A 20,674-nucleotide genomic window follows, 5' to 3' on the forward strand; every position below is an offset into this window, starting at 1 on the left:
AAGGCATCTTGAGGAAAGAACATTATGTGGAAACATTGAAGTGACATCTGTATACATCAGCTATGAAGTCAAAGCCAGGGTACCAATGGGTCTTCCAGATAGAGAATGACCTTCAGTTGGAGTGGCCCAAGGACAAGAAGGTTGATGTTTTGGCAAGGCCATCACAAAGCCAGAGCAAGATTACCCACAAACCTGACCCATTTTCACCAGTTCTGTCAGGAGGAATGGGTCAGAAATCCTGCATACTAATGGGACAAGCTGGAGGAAGGAACCCCGTAAGGTTGAACCAAGGCAGTTAAAGGCAATACTAGCAAATACTGCACTGTAAATTTCATACAGTTCATCTTGAAAGTATTCACAGCGTTTCAACTTTGTCCTCATTTGTGATGTTACAGCCTTTGTTATATTGGTTTGTGAACCTCCTCTGATGAAGTTTAATAAGTGAAACAACCACCATAATGACAAAAAGACCCAAAGATAAACATTAAATTGGAGGAATCAGAATTTATTAACTCTAATCCTTATGCAAGAAGCAATGTTTTGGATTTAAGAGTGCAAGACGAAAATACATAGGATGAGACTTCAGTCTTTCAGCTCATCTGATCCATGCTCCACATAACAGGAATACAGTCAAACAGTCATTGTTAAATTCCTGGAAATGAAGCTTTGAGGTTGAGAAGGATTAACACATCACATGGTGCCAAGCAGAAAATTCCCAACTCATTCAGAGCAGACTCTGGTGAAGGATCTTCAAAGTCTGTTGTCTCCTGCTCGGAGCGTTTAAGGAGATCCTTCAGGAGAATGGCAGAGCCAACCTTTAGACACAAAATAATGCACGCTTCCTTCACACTGCAAAGACACAAAGGAAGACGGGGAAAAAAAACAATTACATATGGTTCAACAAAAACATTTATCAACAAATAAAAACAAAGAAATCGATCTTTACCTTCACAAAGGTCTGAAATCAGTGGCTGATTTTCAGACAATCAGTGGCTGCTCTGCCATGAGACAGGGCTGACTGACTGACAGACTCCTGACAGATCATGTCTGCAGTTAAAATCAGTCACCCCGCTGTTGCTAACTTAGCTGCTATATTTACTAACTTTTCATATAAACAAAAAAATATATCGGCAGGCAGTGGTGGGAAGTAACGAAGATACTGTACTTAAGTACAATTTTCGTGTATTTGTACTTTACTTAAGTAGATTTAATAATGGATACTTTCTACTTTTACTCCACTACATTTTACAGTAAGTATCCATACTTTTTACTTCACTACATTTCTACAAAACTGTCGCGTTACTCGTTACATCCAAGTCGTGTTGCGCTTTTTGACCGTTAAAATGTGAAGTTCAGGGACTTGAGGTGGCGCCGTAAAATCCAAGCACCCATCGCCTCCACCGCCTCCACCTTTACTCGCACGCTGAGCTCCAAGACATGCGCAGTGGTTTCCTCTGAGTGGGAGATGATGTCTGTCTAATTGTCAGTAATATAATAGCGCTGCATAAATCATAAAATATGGCGACATGTAAAATCAGCAGCGCTTCGCTTTCACAGACGGTGGGGACTTGGTCCAACTTTTAGCGTCACTTGGAAGGAAAGCTTAAAGAAAGGTAAGCTAAGTGGACGCGAGCAAAGCTAGCTGTACTGACTGAGACACTGCCATGAAAAAAAGTTGTCACTCATGCGCTGAATTATTGTGTGGAGGTTTTGACTGAGGTGTTGCATATATGGGACAACGCTGTGACCAAAGTCTGCAATATAGTAATATGACATTCAGGAACGATCCGATTCTTCTGGACGGATCTTTACWAAGGTTGATAAGACTGAAGCCTCACTGCGTGCGTACACACTGCAGTTATTTTATTTCATATATATATTTAATTGGCGAATAAATAAAACAAGAACATAAGAACGCAGAGCATGCTAATTCCTCTTTGTTTTCGTCTCCTGTCATGGCGGCAGACGTTGCAGCAGGAGGGAGGATGAGAACAGTCACGTGCTCCTTCTGCTTGGTTACTTCTTGCTTATTGCTCCTTAGACAGTGTTCATAATTGAGCCTTGTTTACCGTTAATTGCTATATTTAATGGTGCAGACAGTTCTGGTTTCTGACATTGGCAATATGAGCAACCGCCCAGGGCATTATTTTTTTTTAGGAATCGCAGGAGACCTCTGTGGATTGTGACACAGAGATGAAAGCAAAACAGAATGAAGAGTTTGAATTGATACTGGTTAAATTTATTTCAGCCCTAGGTTTTTAATATCTAGGTGTTTTTATGGGAACGTGGATCTTTCAGATCAATTTGAGAAGCAATTTTGATAGGTGCACTTAATTTTATTGTGCCGAGATTTGGTCTCGGGTTCGGTGGTCTGGTCTAGACTACAACTCTGCTACTTGGCTAGTTGGTTCCATGTCCTCCCCTGCCAGTTGGATTTCTTTCAAAATAAAAGCCACTAGTGGCAAAAAAGTGAAAGTTATGTTAGGACAGGAGACAAGATGTTTCCATCCCTGAAATTATGATGCATAGAATCACATATCCAAGTCTAAACTATGTTACAGAGTACACACAGCATGCTTTATCTGTGGCATTGTTCATTAAAATGGCACATTTCTGATGTACTAAAATTAAATACGATTGGTACACTTAATGATATTAGCGATTAGGTAACGCATTCAGCAAGTACTTTTAYTTTTAATACTTAAGTATTTTTAAAAGCCAGTACTTTTTTACTTTTACTTAAGTAAAATGTTAATGTGGTACTTTTACTTTTACTTGAGTACAGTTTTGTCTGTGTATTTGTACTTTTACTTAAGTAAATTTTTTGAGTACTTTCTCCTCAACTGTTGGCAGGTCAGAGTTTTTAAAGCTCGGTGATCGGCCAGAAAACTGCAATTGGTGAACCACTAGTATTTTTAGTGGGGCTGTATGATTCTAGGAAATTGTAACATTGACATCAGTTGTGATTAGCCCTCTTTCTTAGCAATAATAACCGACTAAGCAGGCTCTGACAACTGTAGTCCCTCCATCCATGCAGCCCTTTGCGACTGTGATATTTAACACACCGGTATTGTGATGACGACAATTTAATGTATTGTGTAGCTCTAGTGTTTAAATGTTGTCATATCAGGAGGATCTCATGTTGGCCTTCTGCCCTTTTCCATCTCTGGATCCTGGTCAGTGGGACGTTGTGCTGCAGTAAAGCCGAGCCGCTGTCAAACACTTACTGCTTAAAGAAGTTCTCAGGTCTTCTGCAGTAATGGCCGAACAGAGGGAACAAGTTTCTGGTCATGTCAAACTGAAGCTGAGCTGCTCCACCATCACTGAAGTGATTAGACAAAATAACCTGGCAGACAGAAACATTTCATGAAATTATTGGCAGCACCTTATTGAAACATATGTCAACAGCTTCCCAGCGGTGACAAACTGCTTTGACATCTTTCAGTCTGGTTTCCATGATTACCACAGTTATGAGACTGCCCTCATCAAAGTGTTCAATAACATCCACATAAAGACAGACTGTGGAAGAACCACAATGTTGGTTCTGTTGGACCCATCTTATATTACTGAAGTGAATGGATAGCTGGGTCGGAGTCTCCAGTACTCAACTGGTTCTGATCTTACAGAAAAAACAGGGATTTATTTGTGTCAATAGGTAACTTCTGATTGAAGTCATGTGGGGTACCCCAAGGTTCAATCCTAGGACCCCACTCATTCAATGTCTATATGTTCTACAGTCCTTCACTGAGATAATAGACTTTACAATTCTGTTAGTTTATGAAGATCTGCTGTTGTTGAATCAACCTTCCAGACCTCCCAGGTCTGCTGGTTCTGCTCTGCATCAAGAACCAGAACCAAAAAAAGAGAAGGAGCATTCAGCTTCTATGCACCACAAATCTGAAATGTGTGGTGCATAGAAGCACCACACATTTTTCTGGAATAAGCTTCCATAAAACTGCAAAAATACTGAAACACTGAGTTCCTTTAAATCAAGGCTAAAACCAACCTGTTTAGAGTTGCTTGTAATGTAATATTTCCTGGTTTACCACTTGGTGTATTTATGACTTTGAATTTCTATAATGTAACACACTTTGAACTGCCTTGCTGCTGAATGGACTATAATAAAAAACTTGATTGATATATGTTTCTGTGTGTCATACTGCCCCTCACGTAAGTGGCTTAAAATACCTGCATTGACAGTTCAATAGAAATTATTAAGAATTTTCAAATGTTTTGGGAAAGAAAACCATTCTTCAAGGCCAATGAACATAATCCTGATAAAACTGGACTACCACTCTTGGCTTCAAACATTTTCTGTTATGTAAAGAAGAAGCAACCAGCCTCTTGGTTGAGACAAGAAGTCCCAGCCCAGCAGATAGCATAGAGTTCTGACCCAGACATACAGCCTGCGGAGAGACAGACGGAACAGGTTGTACAGTTGACCTGGAAACCAGGGCCCACGTCTACTGAGAGCAGACAAGACAACAGCCCTGTGCTCCACCTTGTGTCTCTCTGCTCACCTTTTGAAACTAATAAAGCTAAAGGTCTTGCAGGGTATGGCTCTGCTGGCTTTACAAATCTACACATGGACAAATTGGACTGTTGTTTGCAAAAGTTTGTAATTTTCTCACAAGACGATCTGCACAGAGAGGACTTTTACCTTACGCTGTAATTTGTAGTCTCTGTGATCAAACACTGTCTATTGTTTTGTTTTTAATGTAATCTTTACTGAAACAAATCTTTGAACATTTCTGAACAGTTCCAATCACAGACAACAAGAAGCTACCTTCGTTTAGTCCTACAGACATAAAGAATCAAAACGTAGTAGAGTTTTCATTATTCATTTTTTAAACCTAAACATGAGGTCTTCTGTGTGCATTATGCCACCAGTACAGTCCAATAAAACCAGTTCACCCTGATGTCCCCCAGGAAATGTCCAAAACAGTGAAATAAAGCAGCTGAGTGTATCGGTGTGAAGCACTGTGGGCATAGTAAAATCTCTTACTATATTAGATCAGCTAACCTATGAATATCACAAAACAGAAACATCAAAGCTCTCACCTCTTGATAGATGAAGTTGTCCAGTTTCTCTGCCAAACCCTGCCAGGCAAGTTGGAACAGAGAAACACTCAGGACCTGATGAAGGTTCAACAGTCTGTCCCTCACGCAAAGCATCATGGGACACGCTGAACTGGACAGGGACATGGCAGACTGGTCTTGAGGAGGTGGAATGGACAACCATCTACGACAGGAGAAAGAGCACAATATCCATCTATTCTGATGAACCTTTAATTTGAAAAAACATTCGTAATAAAAACTGAGTCAAATATTGAAAAAAGGTCAATTAACCAGGACAAAAACCATCAGATTTGTGACTGGGTGTGGCACATTAACAGACTCACCTTTCCTGACAGTATGGCTGGGCTTTTTCAGCCGTGTCTCTCATTAGAAAGTGCAGCAGTCTTCCCAACATGTCTCCCTTCAGTCGATCCAGCAGTGACAGCAGACCATCGAACAGAGACCCCTCCAAGGAGGCCAGACGCCCGACTTCTGTCATCTCCAGGCTGCCCAGAACCTCCTGCTGTCCCAGAGAAACTGCAGCCTGCTGCAGCTGGAGGAAAAACTGGAGCACACACACAGGAAGCAGTCACACACTCTGTAGCCTTCAGTTCCCTGTCATTCCTCTGCATCTCTGGCTTCATACTTAGCAAAAGCTTTACTTGTAAAACTCAGGATGATTTTACAGCTCCTGTTCTGCTCAAAAGCTCAGCATTAAGACTTGTACACAACCTTTTGCTAGAACTGCAGTCACATAAACCCATACACACCACATTGTCCCCCCAGTCTCTCAGAATGGTTGAAATGTAGTTGACTGCATTGAGGATGGCGCAGTACCGGACCCCCAGTGGGCAGCGGGACTCCTCTTTCATCACCTTGGAACAAAAAAAAAGGACTTTTATTATGGTTGGACATTCTGGTTGTTCCTGATGTCGCAGAGCGAAGTGTCTGATTCCTGATCCATGCTCTCTAAGGCTGGTGAGGTTTTCTTGCTGACCCATGATTTTATGTTTTTCAAAGCGTTATGAAACAAGTTTTTTATGATAAGCTGACATCCAGAGTCATCCTTACCTGAGTTAGTCGTATGCGGAAGTCATCAACCAATTCCTTCTGCAACCCAAAAAACCTGAGCTGTGCTGCAGGACTGGGCAAGGCCCGATACCGTTCTGCAAGTTTGCAACGAAACACAGTTTACAAAAAACTGTGGTAACACTTTATTTGAATGGGTGTGCATTAGACTGACATAACACTGTCATAAACATGACATAACATCTGTCGTGAACATGAACGAGTCCTTATGAAAGTCTGACTGTTGTCATAAAGTGTCATTCGGTAAATAATGACACTTTTAATGCAAAGTTGCTTTAAAAGTTGCATTAAAAGTCCATTACAAATCATGCAAATATTATTTACAAAATATTTGCATGATTTTGTAAATAATGACAATTTAATGCAAAGTTGGCACTTTTAATGGACTTTCAATGCAACTTTTAGAGCAACTTTGCATTAAAAGTGTCATTATTTACCTAATGGCACTTCATGCAATATTCATAGACATTCACAAAGACTTCTTTATGTTCATGACAGGTGTTATGTCATGTTTATGACAGTGTCATGTCAGTCTTATTTACACCCCCTCAAATAAAGTGTTACCAAAACGGTTGGAGGAATCTATATTATAATTAAATATGTAGTGCTTTTTTCAAATGAGCTTATTGTGGTTTTCAGTTTTGGCAAAACTTTATCCATTTTCTATCTCTGGGTCAGGAGCGGTTTAAAGACACAGTATTATGTATTTTCCAGGCCCACATGCCATTTTATAACATAATCAAGTAATTATGTTACCTTTGGTTGTTATAAAAATGCTATTTGTATCAAATATGACTTACAAGAAATCTCTGTCTTCAGGAAATCATCACAATATGGCTTCTCTATTAACCCTTTAACAACTTTTTAACAGCATTGAACTGAGAAGTAGCTGTTATAATGAGCTCAGCTGATGTCCAGTTACACCAAGTGTTTGCTAATTGCTGCAAGCTAGTCTGAAGGAGCTGTGGAGGGCTGCTCTGTGAGGAGGAAGCTCTGAATCTTGAAAACTTTGAAGGCAGTGCTAGGTCCACCGAGGAGTTTAGCACAGCTGAATGATTGCCATGGAGATTAAAGGATTTCTCAAACATGCATGAATGTTTTTGATGAGGGAATAGCATAACATGATGTATAGCTAAAAAAAAAAAGGTCAATTTTGTATAATACTGTCCCTTTAACACAGAATGGAACACTTTTTACTCATTTGCTTCAAAATCCTCTTACTCCTGTTGCTTTTCTACCTTATCTATAATCATCAAAATGACCAGAAATTCTTTGTACAGATTATCAGTTATTCTGGATGAGTCTATGTCTGATAACTGACTGGCTTGAAGAGGTTTTGAGTTTACACACACCTGGCCATAACAACACTTCTCAGCTTCTACTTTATGTGTGAAAACAGGATGAGGTCATACCTGTGATGACCTGCAGGAGAGTCATGAATGTCTCTGCACATTCTGGTGCCTTCAGCTCATCCATGTCACTGATGTCTTTGTACTGAGAAGTCCAGGCTCCCTCAGCTGACAGCATAGCATCCATCTTCTCCACAGCCACTGTGAGCAAACGGAGAGAAAAGCACAGGAAGTGACGCAGGCAACGTGGAGGATGCTCCACGTTGCCTGGTGTTCTGGTCTGGGAGCTTTTGTAGCCCACCAACTTCATAACATCATCTCCAAACCACAAAAAGAACAAAGAAATTAAAGTCACTGAATCATGAGCAAAAATGACCAAATAGTTTGAGTTAGAATTTTCCAGCAGATGTCAGAGTTGTTTCCTACACAGACAGGATGCAACATGAGCCCTGAGTGACAAGATACGGCTTTAGACCCAATGAAAGAGGAAGAAACTGATGGACGGCAGTCAGGTAAAAACTCACTCTTCCTCTCCACGGCGAGCCACTTCTGAAGGAAGGCGTCGTCAAGCAGGATGTGGAGCAGAGCGGGCAGCGCTGCCGGGTAGGAATGATGGCTTCTCAGGTCCTTCTCAAACTGCAGCACCTCTTCCACCAGGTGGCAGAAGAGCCCATCATCATACAGCATTCGAGACGCATCACTGGCTACCTTCTCCTGGACTAAACACACCAGGCCTTGACACAGCGCCACCTGCAGGCAGTCAGAGCCAACAGATTGCTTCTCTCGTCACCCATCAGGAGACTTTGTTCCTTTTTTTTCTGAAGTCAGAGGATTTGTAGGTGAAACTTTCTGATGTTAAAACCTAGAGTTATACATTATAATTTTAGACAAAACAAGAACTTGAACTTTAATGTTTAAATTTTAATAGATTAATAACAAGAAGATCATATGTTAAAGTTAAAATAAATATATTTAAACATTTTTGAAACAACTTATTGAGATCAAATATCTACTTTCCAAGAGGGTCCGGCCAAACAGTTTTAGTTCTAACAATCAAGCAGTCCAACCATTAAAAACATGAAATTTAAATTCAGTGAGACCAACAACAGTCTAAAGGTCTGACAGAGGAATAAATAATTACATTTATAATGAGTACCTGCAGTTCCATTCTAAGTTTTCAGAAAAGATTTTTACATGTTTAAGGTAATCACTGCAACTAAGCTAGAACTGATCTCAGTGCCAGATTTGGATCCATTTTATTTCTCTTTCATAATCAACATACCTTAGCACTGATGGTTTGTCCAGACCGGTCAAAGACAGGCTGAATCTTTTCCTCCATGAAGGTGGTGCTGTTCTCCATCCATTTCAGAACCTGAGTGAGGTACCACTCTGGCTGGAACACACACATATAATGAGACTCTTCTAAAGCAGGGAACCAGCTAGTGTAGAGCTGAACTCAAACGGCACATTTCTCCACACAGTGATTCATAAAAGAAGGTACTAAACCAAACAGGAACGTGTTTAAAGGAGGAGTCCTGAAAGACATATTAACATTAAAATTACTTTTATTATATTCTGTCTACTGCATTTTCATTTCCTCAACAGTAAAAACGATTTTTTAATAATTATAAATCTGTAAGTGAAACTCAGCTGCAGTATCAAAAAAAGTCAATTAAACTCCAGTGATATACATAAACTTTCAAAGCACATAAACACTTCTGGGTAGAGATGGAAAGAAAATAACTGACAGGAAGATTAGGACCAATCCACAGAGAGATTGTCTCACAGTTAGCTTGCAGTCCACAAATAGAAAACAAAGCAACAGCAGAAACATATGAAAACAAGTTGATAGAACTTCTTCTAAACATATAGGTCAATAAGGAGGAAGACTTCAAGTTTATTTTACTTTTCCTTCTGAGAGTAAATGTCACATGAAGGAACCGGGGAGAAGAGTTAGCGTTATAACACGCTCCGCTGTGCGTTGGGTGTTCAGTGCAGGACAAACCTTGTGTATGGAGTTGGTTTGGCGATTTCCATAGAAGTGGTATCTGAACCTCTTGGTGAGCGGCTGCAGCATGATCTGAATGGGCAGGCAGAGGGGCAGTGCTGCAGGGGACAGGGTGGATGAAGAGCCAGGCGGCGCTCCTTGGGTGGAGGCTGAGGCCTTCTGAGATATGAGGTCATCGCTTTGAGGGGCGGTTACAGAAACTAACGGCCTGATGGAAGCTGACTGCAGTCAGTGTTTCTGATTTATGATTAAAACTTAACATTAATAGCTGAATTACTTACTCAATAGCTGAATTACTTACTGTAGCATTTAATAATTTCTGTTAAAGGGGAATCTCAATAGATTAGAATATCACTGAATGTTCATTTACTCATTCAAATCAATTCAAAGAGAGATTTTTACATTCACACAACATTATTTTTGATTAGTACTACCAGCTACTTTAAACTCAAAACTCATAAAATATTCTTATGAAATTACATTTTTACTTAAGAACAATAAAAAATTTAGAATTAAAAAAAATGTTTCGTTATAGTCATATCTATGCATTGACAGATGTACAAGGGGTTATTTAGCCCTCTACACGGACAGTCAGCCATAAACGCCCACTGCTTAAGAAACTGGCTGTTTACAGAGCAGTGGACCAGAATGTATGGGAAGTTGAGTGAAAGAAAAAAGTTAGGTAGAAAAGTGTGGACAATGAAGTTGGACAGCAGCAGCTTTAAGAGGACTGCTATGCCATGAAAAGGTGGATGGCACCCCCTGGAGTCTCAATAATGGAAGTTCTCAGGCTCGGATGAAACTGGCTTTGATGCAGCCAAGTTGACTTATGATTGATATTCCATATGTACCAGAGACCATAACTGGAAACACTTTGCTGCCAACTAGAGACTGGAGTTTCTCTGAGTTAACAACCCAACGTATTTACCGGACCCGTGTGCCATGTTGAGATGAACAATCTCTACTCAGTTCAGGCTCTGCTTCATGGTCAAACTCAAAATCAAAATGTAAGATACAGTCAGATTCAATAAATTACAGTTCTGATGAGGTCAGACTAAAAGTACCTCTGACAATAACAACCTTTAAGCAGGTATTAAACACGCTTTCCCCACATTTCTGCATTCAGTGGTTTTTAATGTAATATTCTAATTGTACTGAGCAGCTCTGTACATGTGAAAGGATACGAGGTCTGCAGAGCCAGTAGCTGCAGCAGCAGTCCCTCCAGCTGGCTGCTCAGCTCCTGGTGGTTAGCAGGCGGAGTCACTGACTGGTTCGGTGTGATGACGGGCCACTGCAGCTGAGCCAACACTTTCTCAAAATCACTATGACAGAAAAAAAGAAGAATCAGACTTCTGAAGCATCTGACTTCCTGAGAGCCTGGGCTTTGAGGCAGAGCTACCTGGTCAGTCGATCCTTGATGATGTTGTGCCAGAAACAAAGAGTTTTCCGGAGAAAGTCACGAAGATGGGAACATTGGGATTGGTTTAGATCACAGTCCAGGGCTGTCATGCTCTCCACTCCCTTTATGGCATCCCACACACTGTTGATCATCAGAGACTGCTGGACTGCAGCACTGTGGACACAGCAGCACACACATACACACCACACACACGCACAAATACAGTGGGATTAGACCACAACAAAACAAACAGCCCTACCAAACCTTGCATGAGATGCACTAAAATGTTTCCTAAACTCAATCAGGAGACAAAGTCACACACAATGTTTTCTCACACATGCACAGTACCATCATATTAATTCTTTTTCTCTAAATTTGTTGACTCTTAAGTCTTCTGGGAAAACATTCTGTGGACCGACGAGAACAAAAAAAGGAACTTTTTGGATCTGGTCTAAAAGAGGCTGAGTCTTTGTTTTGAGTTTCTCTCCTTGTATTTAATAACTAATCCGGGCTCTTAACCATGTTTATTGTACCTAAGCTCCTCCATGTGGTGAAGGCACTTCAGGTATTTCATCGATCTCTCTATGAAATCCACATGTTTACATGTCTGGCCCAGATCCTCCATCCACTGCTTGGTCCCCTGTAGGTGCTAGAGAAGAGCAACAAGATCATCATAAATACAAACATCATAAAACACACATATAACATGACTAGGGTTGAAATGATTAATCACGATGAGTCAATTAATTAAACAGTCCTCAATTAATTTAGTACTTGTTTCTATGAGCTCTACTGCAATGGACTGGCAACCTGTTCAGGGTGACCCCACCTCTCACCCGTTCACAGCTGGACATAGGCACCCCAATGGGATAAAGGTGTAAGAAAATGGATGGATGGATAATTTAGTAATTGATTAAAAAAAAAAATCCTACACATTCAGAGTAGAAACTAACCCTGAACTATAAACAATATTTAAACATTTTGCATTTAAAATAAAAATCTTTGTCTGTAAATATGTTTAACTTCACCTGGTTCAAACTCACTAAAGAAAGTATTTTAGTCAGTTAAAATGACTATTTTGTTATTAATTTAAAAAAAAAAGAACTGGGTTATGTGTTCATTTGCATCTTTAATGAATTTCTTATAATGTATAGAAAAAGCTTAAGTGGTTCAATGACAAATCTGTAGAATCAGGCTATTGTTTTATCCAACTAATTGACTAATCGTCGAATAACTGATTGCTGAAATAATGATTAGTAAAATAACAGAAAGAAAATGCATGGAGCCAACTGGACAGAGACAGACTGTGGTAAGATCTATAGGGGGAAATGCAGCATTAATCCGTGGGAACTGTTCACATGATGATCTCAGGCTTAAATCTGACCTTTGGACACTTTGACCTAAAACTATCTCTATCGTTGTTTCTATGAGCTCTACCTGCTGCAGCTTGTTGGAGATGAGCTGCTCTCTCTGCAGCAGCTCGTCCAGAGAACATCTGACCTCCACTGCAGCAGAAAGAGCTGCTGCAACTTTAGGAGGAACAGAACTGCAAACAGTCACAACCTGAATAAAAAAAGGAGACATTCACATTGGATTTTATATTGTCATAAACTTGTGTTTACTCAGAGTTGAGCCAACCGACCTGCTCCTCCAAAGCTTCGGTCTCCTCTCGGATCTTTTCCAGCAGCTCACAAACATTCCTGGAGGAATTCAGGATGTCGCTCTGCTCCGTCTCCAGAAACTCCGGTCCGTAGTCCTCCTGCTCCCCCAAATCATCAGGAACTCCTTCATTCCTCTGAGAAACCTTCTCTTTTAACTGATCGCTACTTTTTCTCATTGGGGAGTCTTGTTGCTCCTCTGTAACTGCAGCCATTCTCCCTTTAATTTATCGGGATGACGTTGTGTTTCCGGCGAGTACAAATCGAATGTTAAAGTTACTGCCCCCTGCCTCTTCGGGGTGGTATGAAAGCAGAATGAAGGCCAGTGTTTTGTTTGTTTTTATTGATTTGTATTATGAATTGAAGCACGCTTGAATAATATCCAAAGATGATGTACAAATCCGTTCGGCTAGGATGAATTTCCAGACCAGCGTGAAAAGCAATAAAAAGTACTTGTTTGTAAAACATAAGCAGAGATGAAAGCACATTGGCAATGTCAACGGTATCAGACTCAACCATAGAAAGGAAGAACCCCATAATACACCGAGAGGGAAATACACTGATGTTAAAGGCGGGATACTTTGGAGACAAATTTTTTAAGTATCAAAAATCATCAAAGCACACAATAAAATGTCAAATAGTCTGTTTATTAGAGTAAACAAGTGTTGATCTACCTACTGACACAGATTGCATCTGCTGGAGAAAAATTTTCTGTTAGATTTGAATGACCCAAAATGCCAACCTTCAGCTTCTAGAACACACTGTGGATGAATCAAATGAGTTTTTTTTATTACAAACTAACAACAAACATAAGTCCAAATGCATGGAAGATTTACCCGACGATTATCTATCTACATAATGACTATCTGTCAGGCACTGTCCACCTGTCAGTGACATACAGAAATATAGAGCAAAAATAACAGCATAAACACTTTACTAAATAGTCAAGTAGGCAGACTTTACAGCTCTTCCAGGAAAGTTGTTCATTATGGCAGGAGCACTGACTTTGTGACTAACACCCTCCAACTATGGGGAGTCACATTCTCAGAAATTAACAGCAATATTTAAGTCAAATTTATTTGCAGCACATTTCAGCAACAACGCAGTTCAAAGTGCTTTACATTATACAAACATAATACAGTAACTAATTACGAAACAAGCAGTAAACATTACATTTTGTCAAATACCATCTTCAAAATCATCAAGAATAATCATCAAACAAATGCACATCAAATATATTCATCAGTGTTCCAGTTATTGTTAATCAATTTCAGTGTTTCAGCTGTTTTGCAGTTTTCTGGAAGTTTGTTCCAGTGAGAAATATTTAAGATATTCAATCCTTCACAACAGAAAAATTAAATACATTTCTTTTCACATCTTTACATCTTACCATCTTTATTTCAGACAACTTTGGAAGTTCAAAAAGTTTTAGCAAAAATTACGAAAAATTTCGCAATCTCCAATAATTTACTCTTCTTTACTCCAAACTTCTGAACATTTATAAACTTTTAGTCTAGTATTTGAAACGCCATTTATTTCAGGAAAGATTTTAACCAGAAGATAACTTTCAAATCTCCATTGTTCAAACACATCAATAAGGTTTCTTTAATTTTTTGTCTACCAGGAAAACTTGATTTCTGTAATTATGGATTGAAAGGTCAGATCCAGTGACTGTAGTGTCCTGTGGGCATTCGTGAATGAAACTTTGACCCCTTAACTCTGCAGGTCAGTCTAAAAATGACAACATGAGAAGATCTGCCTGACAACACAGCCTCCCATGGAAGCCTAAGTGTGGTTTGTCTGCACATGTAGCTTGGTCACATGTGTAATCATCATTCAATTATCAGTGAAACATCTCTGATAATGTACTGCTTTCAATCTCCAAAACAAATCAATGCTTTTATGAGATTAAGCTTTTTAGACTGAATCACATAATCGTCTTTAATGAAGTAATGACATCCTTTTAGTACAACAAACCTTCAGCAACAGGATGTAAAAGGAGTGAGACATTATGATGCACACACTGATAGGACAAAATTTTACTTAGTCAACATGCTGAGTCTGTAGGCTATGCAGAAAGAGTATATGGAATAATATAGTAAAGCTTTATTTAGGAAAGAAAGGAAAATTATTCTAAAAAGAACGTAACGAGGGAACTGCTGGGCTGGTTTACTGTTTTGAATTGTGAACAATGCACTACAGTAGTTCGGATTAGTCAAAATCTCAAAAACAAATTTCCTGGATACTCGTCTCACAGTTGCAAACTTCCTCCCTTCTTCCTAAGGTGTGAATGTACCAACATGGCTGACCTGCTTTTGCTCTGGGGTAGATGCAAGCATTTCACTCCAAAACATGTTCCTGTCTGAGACACAGAACCTGAAAGAGTGGCCTGTTGGGACCTGGAAGGAGACTGAAGTAGCTTAGTTGGTGGAGGCAGAGGAAAAACCTTATTGTGTACTTTTTGTGTGCAGAACATCTTCAGTCAGAGGCTTCGTCAGATTCAGTGCAGTACAGACAGCTGCAGATTTTTCCTACCAACAGTCATCACCATCTTCAATAACTCTTTGAAGAATCTAAATAATTGAGTTACAATATTTAATTTCCCTTTGGAATTAATAAAGTATTTTTGACTTTGAATTTGAACTCAATTCACACCTTAGTCCTAAACCTAAACCCTGACCCAAAATTAGCATTTCTCCTTGTGGGGACCAGGCTTCGGTCCCCACAAAGTAATATGTGTCAGGAAAATGGTCCCCACAAAGTATTAAGTGCATGGTACACACATACATACATAACCACCAGGTTTATGAATATGTACATGATAGGAGAGCTTACGTACAGATATTCATGAACAGGTCAGAGTAAAGTTCTGCCATCATTTTTACACCAATGACAGAATTAAAGACAATCTAGATTTCTTGTAGCTGTAGAAAAAAAGCCCAGGATAACTACCTCGGGGCTCAGATAAGGTCATTAGGTCAAAGTTCATAAGCATTAAAATAAAAACATAAGTCATACGATATTACCTAGTCATACATCATACGTACTCTCCCATAGTATATGAGTTTGAGGGACAGATATTAAAGGACATATCTTTAATATCTGTCATGAAGGACGAAGAAAGACAGCATGATTACAATGCTTTCAACACCTGGAAATAATAACACAAAAGAAACTGTTCTAGAATGACTCATTGTTCTTAGGGTTGGGCTTACAGTGATCTGACTGATCACTCACATGCCCCTGATTCCCTTCTCCCCCCATCCTTTCTTAACATTCTCCTCCTTATTTTTGCTTACCAGCCGAATTATCAGTGAGGATTCATATAAAGCTCCTGCTGTCTTGAAACTGAAGCATTTATTTCTGCACCAGAGACGAAAACTCTTCTGCACCTACAGGATGTCTGCACACATCAGACCAGGCAGGTATCATGCATGAAAAGGACTTCTGTCTCTTCACATCCCATCTAATTTCTCAGTCTGTCACTGCATGAGGTTTTGACCTTTTTTGCTGCTTTTTGTAGAATCCATTTTAATATTTTGAAAAAAAGGAGGAACATTTAGGTTTTAATGTGGAAAACATGGAGAAAATGTATCAATTCATTCATTTACTCACTGTCCATATTCTTGAGGGTCACTGTGAGTTTTCTCAATATTCCGGTCTTTGTTGTTTTTCCTCATTTTTCTCTTTCTTTGGCATTTCTTAGTCTCCCCCGTGTTGGTGGTGCTAGTCTACCTGGCACTCTGCAGCAGGCTGAGCAGCATGAGAGCAGCATCCAGCTGCACCAACGGCCAGACTGGATGCCACTTCCTCTCCCTGGCCAACTTGTTTGACCGGGTCATCCAGCACTCAGCCAGGATGCATGGCATTTCAAATGACCTACACTCTGAATTTGTAAGACTTTTTCTTATTTCCTGAGGATTTTTAATGATTTGTATCAGAGTCTCTTTGATATACTTGTGTTCTGTCGTTCTGAGTGTATCCGTTGTGTCTAGAGTGCATTTCTACTCGATCTATCAGATGTAACAGTCCTGTTTTATTAGCTATGCCAGTGATTGGTTAGGATTATACAGTTTTGTCTGCTGGTGAACCTTACTTTGCAAATAATTAAAAAAAGGTTTAAATGAAGTTAAGAAGTGATTTTAGGACATACAGTACATTACTCTGTTTTAAGGGGGAACTAAACATGTTATCATGCCTAAAAAGGTTTTGTTAGAGGAGGATCAAATAAATACACTGTATTTTCACCCTCATAATTATTTTTAAAATAATTGTTTTTTTTATCATGTTAAAAAGTTTAACATTTGTAAATTAATTTGAATAACCTGAGAAAGATAACCTGAGTAAATCCAAAACCTCTTTTTTTAAGCTCTAATTTTATGTTGAGAAAATTAGCTGTCCAAACCAACCTGGTCCTACATGAAAAATGAATTACCTCATTGCTCAATTTACTATTATTAACTACATTTAATGGAAACTAACTTCAGTTTTCCTTGTCACACCCAGACCTTTATTACAGCTGGACCTGTGAAATCAAAAACTGACTGAAACAAAACCTGTCTGACAACATTAAGTGTTCTAAGAGATCTGGAAACATCTCTTGCTTAAATTACTTGCTTAAATCAAAAATCCCTTTTTGATTTAAGCATACCACACTGCTTTTCTGAACTGCAGTGAAACTAGCAATACTGATACACTGAATTTCGACAGTAATAATTAATTATCTTGACTGAATGTATTCTAGTCAAGTCAAAGTTTATTTATATAGCACATTTACAGCAGCCTAAGCTGACCCAAGTGCTTGGGGACAAGCACAACATCACAGGTAGATAAATGACAAAATAGAAAATAAAATTAAGTTTAGTAAAAATAATAAGAGAAATATAAAATTGGCAAAGATACCAAAAGCTAATGGTATTAATAAAAACCAAACAATACTTATGTTTTAGCTGCAGCAATTTTCTTCCTTCCTTTTTATTTTATTCCAGTCATGAGGGCCATTAGGACCAAACATCACTAATTATGTCAGTTCAACAGATTTAGAAAGGCATTGAGAGGAGCAGAATACATTTCTGTGCAATATGTTGCTCTGATACAGCACCACAGCACCATAGACTGTAATATGCAAAATGCTCTCTGTAACCTGTCTTCCATTGCTCTTCTTACGATTATTTAGTGATGCACATGTACACACACACACACACACACACACACACACACACACACACACACACACGCACGCACGCACGCACACACACACACACACACACACACACACACACACACACACACACACACACACAGAAAGCATCACTAATATTAATCACTTGCGTACTCTGTCCACAGATGGCATTTCGAAGAAGCCTGACCTTTGACATTCTCATTCATGTCTACTCCATCAGGAACTCTACTTCCTTCCCAGTAAGAACCAGATTGGCCGGGTCAGTCGCAACTGCCACACGTCTACCATCCTAACTCCAAATGGCAAAGAGAATGCTCAGAGAATAGCGGTGAGTTAACCTTTCTGGAACTTATTTCCTCTTCCTGACATCATCTGTCTACATCATAGTGAAACGTCATGTAACCTTTTGGGTTCCCCTTCAGTTATTACCTTTTACAACACACAACTGTACTAGGTTGTGTGTTGATTTTCAATGCAACGGTTTAAGCAGTTACTGCGTACAGCTGTAACGATGAACAAGCTCTCCTTTCCACATGTCCTGCTGCTCTGCAGAGAGAGGAACTGACCGAGGTGATTCTGAAGCTCCTGGTCGCGTGGCGGGAACCTCTGTGGCATTTTCATCAGAACATGGCTCAGCACCGTGAATTTAACAACTTCAGCTCAAACAAGTCCCTGGAAATGAGCGAAATGGTGCATGAACTACGCAGGGGTGTGCAGAAAGTGGTTGAGAAGGTAAATGCCTGCACACACGTCCTCATAATCTACATCATAAACCAAGATGAATGATTCTGAACCACCTTTATTACAGATTGAGTATTGTAAGTAAGGAGATTATTTATACTCATCAGATTAAAATTTACTTAACATCACTAAAAAAGACCAGGAACCTTTTTAATCAACAGGATATTTTATTTTCTCATTAATCTGTTGTCCCAATGAAATAATTAAGTACAAAGAACAGAAACCACGAAAAAATAGACTAATACTCAACACAAACTGATGGGGGAAAAGGAGGGGAAGGTTTTATGAGCAAATAGTGAACATTTGAAATATTAGCTACAATGACTTAGGTCTCTTGCTACTTTCTTCAGACTTTGTGTACAGTTATAAATTTCAATACCAAACATTAAAGGAAAATGGTTTCTTTCAAAGTTTTGGAGTAACCCAACCTCTCAGAATTCAACTTCTAAGACAGAACAGAAATAGTGAGTGCATGTTTTGTGAAATGAAATGGTTGGCTCACTGATGAAGGTGACACTCTAGCCTCAGCTTACCTGAAGGGTAAACCTCTTCCCAATTCTCTGGTTCCGATCAGGCAGTCATTGGTAAATTTGAATGTCATTGGTTATGTTTGTTGAACTGAACCCAGTAACAATAAAACAAAGCAGAATGAAAAAAAGAAAACTAAATAAATGTGGCACATGATGCTGCAAACAGAAACATTCACTCAAAAAGATAAACTTCCCTGACAAGGTAAAACGTTTTGAACGTTCTGTTTCTGTCTCTTAGAACTCAATTGTAGAGTGGCAGGTGTGTTTAGCAAAGGACTCAGCACCAGATGGTGAGGACCAATCAGAAGCTAACTCTGAGGAATGTGGTGCCACACAAAAAAAAGAAAAAAAAATGGATTCTATTCTTTTTCAACCACTTTTTAGACTCTGATAGATACCCAGAATGTAAGCTATCCAAAGCTGCTTATATACTAAAGGTTTCCAGCAGGAAATCACTGTATTAATCACCATATATGGTTTATATTTCATAATTTAATATATTTCTAAAGTTATGTTCTATCAATATTATTTCTTCAAGCTTTAGCACATGGTCATGACATATTAATAGTCAATAAGACAACACAGTAAAACCTTTCAGACCTAAATCACTGAAGCACTGATATTTCAAGACAAAGGAAATTATATCTGTGTATAATATAAATAGTTTTAAAGGAATTTGGTGAAAGTAGTTCTGGTGGGTAAACGGTTGGTAAAAGGCTTTGTATTTCTCATGAGAGCTTTCATAGAGGACACTGCATGGTTTATGTTTTTGTTGTTTTTTGGTTCCTAAAGTAATTTATTTTAGAACAAAATGCCTCAGTGCATGAAACTGTTACTGTTTGATAGTGCTTGAGGTTAACTTGTCTTATCCACCTGATCACCAGAGCTGTAGACTACTTTACCAGTTTCTTTTCCCCAAACCAGGTTTTTTGAAGACAGATGAGTTGAATGTCATATTTTTTTTAAGAAAGTTGTTCAGTATCCCAAATAAATATTAAGATGCTTTTATATATGTGGTTTACTATCAATAAGAGCTAGAGATGTGCCGATCAGGTTTTTTCCTGCCGATTCCGATCACCCATGAGGGCCGAACACCCATGAGGGCCGATCACGGCCAATCACTGATACCGATCACATAATTATTTAATTTTTTATCAAAACACTACCGGTTACATTATGTGGAAAAAGGAACCATGAATTTACCTTAATTTAAACAAAAACTTGTTTTTAATAACTTTTTCCAAGAAGAAAACTAAACTAAACAAAACAGGCATTGTGCAAATTGTACTGTTATCGGTAATACTACCTTTAACAGACTGAAAACATATGAAGGCTCTGAAGAGGCTAAATAATGCAAAAAGTCAAAATAAACCTCTCAACATTGCCAAAAAATTCAAGCATAAAACTTAACATTCAAAGGCAAATACAGGTTCCATTACAATAAACAATCCTGAGTTACTGAATGAAAACTTCCTGATAGCATAGCGGCTAGCTGATTACTGCTAGTTCTGAGTGGCTGTTTCTGACTGAGCGGAGTAATTATGCAGAGCAGGTAGGAGATTGATTACTTTTTCAGAAATTATCTGTCTCATGTTAGGACAGCAAAAGTTTTAATACGTACGTAAAATGTATTTTTTTAGGTTGGACGCTGCAGCTTTAA

The 20,674-nt window shown here is 39.0% G+C and overlaps 2 protein-coding genes across 2 annotated transcripts in view; one reads left to right on the forward strand and one right to left on the reverse strand.

Moving 5' to 3' along the window:
- Positions 1–484: 484 nt before the first annotated feature.
- On the reverse strand, positions 485–12,809 carry rint1 (RAD50 interactor 1). The gene is made up of 15 exons (XM_008401550.2): positions 12,546–12,809; positions 12,341–12,466; positions 11,437–11,552; positions 10,904–11,077; positions 10,689–10,826; positions 9,502–9,682; positions 8,779–8,889; positions 8,021–8,246; positions 7,560–7,697; positions 6,130–6,224; positions 5,829–5,933; positions 5,403–5,623; positions 5,062–5,242; positions 3,228–3,346; positions 485–849 (listed from the first exon to the last, which is right to left on the reverse strand). The coding sequence occupies exons 1-15, from the start codon at positions 12,774–12,776 to the stop codon at positions 645–647; spliced, it is 2,367 nt and encodes a 788-aa protein (XP_008399772.1). The 5' UTR covers positions 12,777–12,809; the 3' UTR covers positions 485–644.
- A 3,050-nt stretch (positions 12,810–15,859) lies between these two features.
- The window catches only part of prl2 (prolactin 2), a 6,072-nt gene continuing 1,257 nt past the window's right edge, over positions 15,860–20,674 (forward strand). Inside the window, exons 1-4 of the mRNA XM_008401551.1 lie at positions 15,860–15,982; positions 16,268–16,455; positions 17,964–18,071; positions 18,296–18,475. Of these exons, the coding sequence (XP_008399773.1) occupies positions 15,961–15,982; positions 16,268–16,455; positions 17,964–18,071; positions 18,296–18,475 (498 nt within the window). The 5' untranslated portion in view covers positions 15,860–15,960. The remainder of the gene's footprint in view (positions 15,983–16,267; positions 16,456–17,963; positions 18,072–18,295; positions 18,476–20,674) is intronic.

Source organism: Poecilia reticulata, linkage group LG23, assembly GCF_000633615.1.
Source record: "Poecilia reticulata strain Guanapo linkage group LG23, Guppy_female_1.0+MT, whole genome shotgun sequence".
Taxonomy (NCBI): domain Eukaryota; kingdom Metazoa; phylum Chordata; class Actinopteri; order Cyprinodontiformes; family Poeciliidae; genus Poecilia; species Poecilia reticulata.